The 7,500-nt window shown below is 40.2% G+C and overlaps 4 protein-coding genes across 4 annotated transcripts in view; 2 read left to right on the top strand and 2 right to left on the bottom strand.

Moving 5' to 3' along the window:
• The window catches only part of LOC134178869 (E3 ubiquitin-protein ligase AMFR-like), a 4,738-nt gene extending 2,331 nt beyond the window's left edge, over positions 1-2,407 (top strand). The window contains exons 7-12 of the mRNA XM_062645777.1: positions 1-112; positions 178-288; positions 674-823; positions 1,051-1,159; positions 1,309-1,428; positions 1,651-2,407. The exon at positions 1-112 is cut by the window's left edge and continues 22 nt beyond it. Of these exons, the coding sequence (XP_062501761.1) occupies positions 1-112; positions 178-288; positions 674-823; positions 1,051-1,159; positions 1,309-1,428; positions 1,651-2,127 (1,079 nt within the window). The 3' untranslated portion in view covers positions 2,128-2,407. The remainder of the gene's footprint in view (positions 113-177; positions 289-673; positions 824-1,050; positions 1,160-1,308; positions 1,429-1,650) is intronic.
• Positions 2,408-2,482: 75 nt separating this feature from the next.
• Positions 2,483-4,287, bottom strand: LOC134178870 (beta,beta-carotene 15,15'-dioxygenase-like). The gene has a single exon (XM_062645778.1). It carries the CDS (start codon positions 4,136-4,138, stop codon positions 2,627-2,629), a length of 1,512 nt encoding a protein of 503 aa, XP_062501762.1. The 5' UTR covers positions 4,139-4,287; the 3' UTR covers positions 2,483-2,626.
• A 49-nt stretch (positions 4,288-4,336) lies between these two features.
• LOC134178873 (dolichyl-diphosphooligosaccharide--protein glycosyltransferase subunit DAD1-like) lies at positions 4,337-4,896 on the top strand. The gene is made up of 2 exons (XM_062645782.1): positions 4,337-4,572; positions 4,674-4,896. Exons 1-2 carry the CDS (start codon positions 4,368-4,370, stop codon positions 4,802-4,804), a joined length of 336 nt encoding a protein of 111 aa, XP_062501766.1. The 5' UTR covers positions 4,337-4,367; the 3' UTR covers positions 4,805-4,896.
• Positions 4,886-7,500, bottom strand: part of LOC134178872 (anamorsin homolog) — a 2,707-nt gene continuing 92 nt past the window's right edge. Inside the window, exons 1-9 of the mRNA XM_062645781.1 lie at positions 7,442-7,500; positions 7,158-7,384; positions 6,848-6,955; positions 6,614-6,686; positions 6,475-6,551; positions 6,341-6,410; positions 5,236-5,281; positions 5,090-5,177; positions 4,886-5,025 (exon numbers count right to left, since the gene is read on the bottom strand). The exon at positions 7,442-7,500 is cut by the window's right edge and continues 92 nt beyond it. Coding sequence (XP_062501765.1) covers positions 4,912-5,025; positions 5,090-5,177; positions 5,236-5,281; positions 6,341-6,410; positions 6,475-6,551; positions 6,614-6,686; positions 6,848-6,955; positions 7,158-7,384; positions 7,442-7,500 — 862 coding nt within the window. The 3' untranslated portion in view covers positions 4,886-4,911. The remainder of the gene's footprint in view (positions 5,026-5,089; positions 5,178-5,235; positions 5,282-6,340; positions 6,411-6,474; positions 6,552-6,613; positions 6,687-6,847; positions 6,956-7,157; positions 7,385-7,441) is intronic.

Below are 7,500 nucleotides of genomic sequence, written 5' to 3' on the forward strand. Positions count from 1 at the left end.
GCGTTGCAAGTCTGGTCATCTTTACACAACTTCGCTCAATTTATAGTGAATTGAAGAAGCGATATGAACGACATAGGAACTTCATGAGAGTAAGTCAAGAATTGGAAACAAGGTGGGAACTATTATGGCAGCATTAGACCAAATACTTGCTACTTGATGGTCACTCTGTGTACGTAGATTTCCATTGGCTACGAAGGCCGAACTAGAGGAATGCAGTGACAACTGTGCCATCTGTTGGGATGCTATGGAGTCGGCGAGGAAGTTGCCGTGTGGACATCTTTTTCATTTGTGAGCTTTTGGTGATGCTGTTGTGAGGGGTTACTGTCTGTCTGTTTGTTTGTCAGTTTGTTTGTCAGTTTGTTTGTTTGTCAGTTTGTCTGCTTGTCTGTCTGTCTGTTTGTTTGTCAGTTTGTTTGTTTGTTTGTCAGTTTGTCTGCTTGTCTGTCTGTCTGTTTGTTTGTCAGTTTGTTTGTCAGTTTGTCTGCTTGTCTGTCTGTCTGTTTGTTTGTCAGTTTGTTTGTTTGTTTGTCAGTTTGTCTGCTTGTCTGTCTGTCTGTTTGTTTGTCAGTTTGTTTGTTTGTTTGTCATTTTGTCTGCTTGTCTGTCTGTTTGTCTGTCTGTCTTATGTGTCTGTTTGTCTGTCGTATCTCTAACTTATGTATACTATTCGTAGGTCTTGTCTGAGGTTGTGGTTGGAACAGGACACAACATGTCCGACGTGTCGTGTGAGTCTTGGCCATTCTCAACGACCGACCGAGCTGAACAACTTGGCACAGGACGCATTGTTACCACCACAGCAACCACAACAAATACCAATTAACAGGTAGGAAAGCATGCGACGCTACTTACTTTACATACCCACATTACTTGTAATAATGTATTTATATTATATAATATATTAATTATGTATTTTATAAATAAATTATTTATTTTTTGATATCAACTGCAACACATTGATGGGTTGTATTTCTATTACAATATATTATGGAACACGTTTGTCGCCATACTCACAGTCAAGTGTGATAATAATGATGCTTGGCTTGTGTGTAGGAACTCTGTGTGGGAATTTGATGGAACTCGGTATGCAAGTTGGTTGCCGGTCTTCTCAGTCGAGGTTGTTCGAGGGCAGCAACGAAATATCCCATCAGTAGATGATATGGTGAGTCACACACACACACACACACACACACACACACACACACACACACACACACACACACACACGCACGCACACACGTGTTATACACAGTAAATAATAAACAATAATTTGTTGGATCTGGTCATATGATAATTGTGTGTTTGTTGTAGGTTCAACGTGTTCGTACTGTTCTTCCTCACGTGCCTTATAATGTCGTCGTTACTGATCTCCAACAGACCGGCTCCGTTCAGCAGACGATAAATAACTTGATAGAGCACACACCGACACAAGTGAGTGTAGCCAAACACACCAACATGCTACTGTGTGACCGTTGGGTTAGAAATGATTTATAATATTTATTAATTATATATTATTTGTATATTATTATTAACTATATATTATTATTACTATATATTATTATTAACTATATTTTATTTTTTATTTTTTATTTTTTACACAATATATATTAACTAACTGTTGGCACTGAAATTGTAACAAGTTTTTTTGTGTAGGTTTCTGTTTCTAACGATCAAGAACATTCGACTGTCCGACATCGGCAACTATGGACGACGACATCTGGTCATTCAGAGAGTGGACTGTCATTGTCACATCCACAAGTGGAAGCAGCTACACAAGGTGCTTCATCTGCAGCTGATGTCATCACCTCGGACGAGAACTCTCAGTGCGAAGTGACAGATCAGAACGAGTTGCTGCATCATCAGTCTGATGAAGATGGCAACACCAACAACTCTCACTCGCAGGCACGTGTAACAGCTCAACTGCGATTACCAAAGCTTGATGAGAGTCAACACGGGGAAGACACAGGAGGAGAATTCGAAGTTGCTCAAGCGTTTCCCACGGTGAGTAACGAGGAGTCACGTGACGCATTTGGGTCATCGACAACGAGGAGAGAAAGTGAGGACATGCAGCAGAGACGACTGCTTTCATTGCAGGCTGCAGAGCGACGACTGCAGCAGCAACAACAATGATAACACGAGTACAATTCATGTTGAATGAGACGCTTGTGATGACATGATATTGTATGATATACTTGATGGTGAACAACTGAGGAATAGTTAGTCCTGGTTAATTATTATTTGTTCATTCGATGAGCTCTTTGCAGTGTTAAGTTTGAGATGGTGAAGTTAGCTATCACCTACTGCCAACTGTTTGATCAATTTGCTACGCGACAATTTACAATGTGGTGAAGTCGTGTGAACGTTTACTGTTGGACACTTGGACACCTGTGTGTGTGTGTGTGCGTGTGTGTGTGTGTGTGTGTGTGTGTGTGTGTGTGTGTGTGTGTGTGTGTGCATGTACATTATTGTTGTGACGAAGACAGACTTCGTTTTAAACCTAAAACACAACTTTCTTGTTTGTCTACAAATCAAGCAAATAACAAAATGCAAATAGTACATTTGTCAAGCTCTCATTTCAAGAACTAAACTCTATAAAATCAGAAATCATTAATTTCAATGAACAAACATACTACAGTGAGGTGAAACGACCATGGAATGTGCCGGCAATTCGGCATGGAACTTCAGCTTTAGCCAAGAGTGTGAAGCTAGCAGCATCGAGGATTGCCAAGAAACACGACTTGCTTGGATCTCCACTGATGACAGCAGACAGTATGATGCCATCGTCTTCACTTGCTTCGTCTGGTGAGGCAACAAACACTGGCTCTGATACGTACAGACCTTCACCAGGCAGCCATTCTTTCCATTCCTTCGTGTCGACATCGTGTTTCATTAAACCGTCAAACGGATTTCTCTCTTTCGTTGATCGTGTGAGGCCGTATGCATAGCGATACTTCTTTCTGTTGTATTTCTCATTGATTGTTGGTAACTCTCCACCACAGCCGAGACTCTCATATGCAACGTTGATAGTCTTTTCGTTACCACACTCGTCCAGAGGAATGAAAAATCGTCGGAAATCAGGATCCTGAAAAAACGGCTCCGAATCCTTCCTGTCGTCTTCACTTCGCAGATGATACAAGTAAAGGTCGGAGATCAGTTGAGTATCCGGCAAACATATCGCATCCACGATTATCTGGTTGTGTTCCACATCTTCGTATGCATTCACGTGATGAAACGTAAAGAACGGGTCAGTGTGGTATGTTGCCGTGAGCTCCCGGTTCGTCCTCAAATCAATAACATGGAATTGCGTGGGCGTGTCCTCACACCAGGTCAGACAATCGGCAAATGACGAGCCACGGATATGCATAGTGGCCGCCGCAAGTAATGAATACTTGATCGGCATCTCTGCAAATACGACAAAGTTTTCTGTCCGAGCAAAGCTGTGGTAATAGGAAGGAGAGAGTCCGGCTGGTATCGAGCAGAGAACATCCGACTGCAAAGTGGGACCATCGACGGATCCGACAGCATCGACAAGCCGTGACCTCAGCAGGTTGTACATCGGCCGAGAGCCAACCGACGTCCCAATGTTGTAGATCTCTCCATCTCCTGCATCGTGTGGATGCGCCGTGTTATGCGCCATCCTCAGATTCGCCGCTCTCCCTGTGCTGTACCTCTTGACAGGCTCGAGAGTCTCGGGATCGAAATGCCACAAGAGTGGCACCTCGCCGAGCGCAAGCCACCGGTCATTGACCCTCACAACATTGACATTCGCATTGTCGTTCTTAACCGCAGTGAAACGAGAGAAAAAGCGACGAAAAATATTGTGGCAAGGATCAGGAGGCAGGGGGGTGCCGAATTCGGGTGACGTCACTCTTCCTGCTTCCTGTGCCGTTTTATGTATATCAGACTGAAGGAAACGGGCAGTATAGGTGACATTCTTGTCTTCGATGTTAAATGAGTGTAACATTGATTGACCGTCGAACCAATGACGGTAGGAGGTGGGTCCGACAGAGAAGATGGCCGGTCCATTGCGCATGAGCGTCCCGCGCAGCCACGACGGTATGGAGCCGCTGACGGTGGCCGAAACGGGAGGGTAGACGTCGGACGTTGCTGTTTCGAAGACCTTTGCGAAACTGGCTGCCATTGTCGCGACGAAAACTCAAAAAAAACAGAAAAATTCGAGAGAAAGAGAGAAACGGCACGACCGTGAACGTTGAAGTGAAAGGCACAAGGTGAATGACCACCTTATGAATCAGCTCACGGGATGACTCACCCGGAAGACGATTGCTCGATTAGATTAAGAATGTTTATGATTTTTATACGGGGTTTTGTATACGGGTGTTTCTCTGCTCGGGTGTCCCGGCTGTCGTGTGATGGAGGCTCTTGGTATTGTTCGTCGTCTGTGGGACGAGTATGTGAACAGAACGCCGAAGAAATTGATGATCATCGACGCCTACTTGACGTACATCATGCTGACGGGAATGGTGCAGTTTGCGTATTGCGCTTACGTCGGCACGTTTCCGTTCAACAGTTTCTTGTCCGGTTTCATCTCTTGTGTCGGCTCGTTTATCTTAGGAGGTTAGTATCATCGGTACAGTTGCTTTGCGCGTGTATTTTAACTAACCGTTGGTTTTTTCCCCCACCCCTACTACCCCGTCGACCCACCCACCCTCCCCTAGTATGTCTCCGCATTCAGTCTAATCCCGAGAACAAGCGTTTTTTCAACAACATCTCATCAGAGCGTGCATTCGGAGATTTCATGTTTGCAAGCGTCGCACTCCATCTAGTCGTCATGAACTTTCTGGGATGAAACACTCAATAGCCGGCAATTAATATCAACTAGCTCATGGATCATTGCTGTCTATTGGTGTTTACTCAATAAACGAGATATAGAAAGTTTGATATGCGTGTGGTGTGCTATACATCTCCTGCTAGTTGGCGAGATGTCAACTTCACTTGTTCGCCTGGTTTGAACGCTGGCATGCCGAGATAGGGACAGCTGGAACATCGAAATGCGTCTCCAAGGTAACACTAGACACACGGACGAAACAAGTCAATACTTCGTTGTAAAAACTGCACGGTCGTGTTGGCTTACGTTTCCGCATGCAGATGTTGCTGCTTTAGACTTTGGCTGCTTCATTCCGTTTCTTTCTTCTGCCAATTCATCAGCGAGACCGCATGTGCTGAAACAGAATTCAAACTCGGTGATGATTTTGTGTCAAATTGTGGTATGACACAAACCAGTTTTTGCACGCCTTCTTTGCTCCAGCTTTAGTCCCACAAGAACCTGTTAATCAAGACGAATCGAGTATTACCATAACATGCATGTAAAAATATTAATTAATTGATATATGAGAACACAAACGGTCAGACAAACACATAAACAGACAGACAGATCGACAAGCACACAAAGCTGCATGGACATATTACCATAACATGTAAATATATTAATTTAATTAATATATATATTACCATAACATGTAAATATATTAATTAAATTAATACATTACCATAACATGCATGTAAATATATTAATTTAATTAATTAATTAAACAGGAAGTATAATAATTAATTAATTACAGGAAGTAAAGACAATATAATTAATATAATAATTTATTTATAATTAACATAAAAAATAATAAATATAATAATTAATTAAACAAAAAGAAAAACATAATTTATAATTATTACAATAATTAATTAATTATTAAACAGAAAGTGAAGACAATATAATTAATATTAATGTACAATTAATTAATTCATTAAACAGAAAGTAAAGACAATACAATTAATGTTAATTTGCAATGTCGTAATATTTATTTATAGTTAAAATAATAATAATAAATTTATTAAACAGGAATTAAAGACAATATAATTAATATTATTTACAATTAATATTAATATTTAATTATTATAAATTAATCTTAATTAATAATTATTTATTTTTATAATTAATATAATTTATTCACAATTAATATAATAATTAATTAATTATTAAACAGAAAGTAAAGACAATATAATTAATCTTAATGTACAAATTCAATTAATTAATTAATTAATTAAACAGAAAGTAAAGACAATATAATTAATATTTATTTATAATTAATATTGATATTTAATTATTATAAATTAATATTAATTAATTAATTAATTAAACAGGAAGTAAAGATAATATAATTAATATTAATTAATAATCATTATTTTTATAAGTAACATAATTTATTCACAATTAATATAATAATTAATTAATTATTAAACAGAAAGTAAAGACAATATAATTAATATTTAATTAATTAATTAATTAATTAATTAATTAAACAGGAAGTAAAGGCAAAACGTTAGAGACTTCTCAATGAGTTGGGATCAGGTTTCCTCAGATCCTCTTCCTCAAGTAAATCATCCGTATCAACCAGTTCCTATAGTACACATCACAACCCTGTTGCTCCAGTCTACATCTCAACACCTACCACCTTGCCATACCACGTCCTCGTCTTGCATGTCGTTCGCCGAGAGTGTCCACACAGCAGCTGTTTTCGGGTCCAGCTTTGACGTTTGTTCTGCACATCACACGTCACTCAAATGGCAGTTAAGTAAGTCGCTATTGACTGCATGTTATTACCTTGTTTCTTCACAAACAAATGAGAGAGTTGTGAAGATGCTCCGACCTCAAACGACGGCTTCTTGGCTGTGACCTGATGAGTAGACAGAGATGAGACGACACACACAATGGATCAAAAAATGTGTTCCAGATTTGTTGTATGTCACATACAGTGACCGTCTATTATCGTCTGTCTGTCTGTCTTTGTGTCTGTCCTTGTCCATCGGCTCTATTTCTGTCTACATGGCAACACACCTCAACAACCATCACACCGTGTAGATCATTTTCTGTAAGAGAATACGTCCTTGACAAGCCACTTCTTAGCTTGCGATGCTCCTCGTCACTCAACGTCACAACGGCTGCCTTAGACACAAACAACACACACTCACTACACGAGCTGCAGTCAAGACTCACACATGAAATCATCAAAACAACAGACAGGCAGATGGACGGACAGACAGACAAACATAAATAAATAAATAAATAATAATATAATTATCAAATATTAATATCAATTTAATTCATATATGCGCACACGAAAGTCTGGGTCTCCAAGCCTTCCTACCTCGTTCACTTCCGTGTATCCGTTCAGCTTCATTGTGGAGACGAGTTTCTCCGCCGTTCGCATGTTGACCACATCTCCAACATTACACGTCGCTTCCCTCAACGTCAAGCGACCTCCGGGCCTCAAAATCCGCGCAAACTCGACGAGCAGGTCCGTTGAATGAATCGTCGAGGCGGGAGACAAAACGCCACTCGCAATCACATCAAACCTCGACTCTTCATAATTAGCTAAACATAAAGCACTCGCACAGTGAGTAAAACAACAGGTTTGTGGTAAAATTTCACCTAAAGCGACACGTTCGACGTTCTCTAGCAAAACGCAACCACTTCCACCGACTCTAGTT

This window comes from Corticium candelabrum, chromosome 4, assembly GCF_963422355.1.
Source record: "Corticium candelabrum chromosome 4, ooCorCand1.1, whole genome shotgun sequence".
Classification (NCBI taxonomy): domain Eukaryota; kingdom Metazoa; phylum Porifera; class Homoscleromorpha; order Homosclerophorida; family Plakinidae; genus Corticium; species Corticium candelabrum.

Coding starts and splice junctions, on each gene's coding strand:
- LOC134178870 (XM_062645778.1), bottom strand. CDS start 4,138: ATGGCAGCCAGTTTCGCAAAGGTCTTCGAAACAGCAACGTCCGACGTC.
- LOC134178873 (XM_062645782.1), top strand. CDS start 4,368: ATGGAGGCTCTTGGTATTGTTCGTCGTCTGTGGGACGAGTATGTGAAC. Junction 4,573..4,673: donor CGGCTCGTTTATCTTAGGAG/GTTAGTATCATC, acceptor ACCCTCCCCTAG/TATGTCTCCGCATTCAGTCT.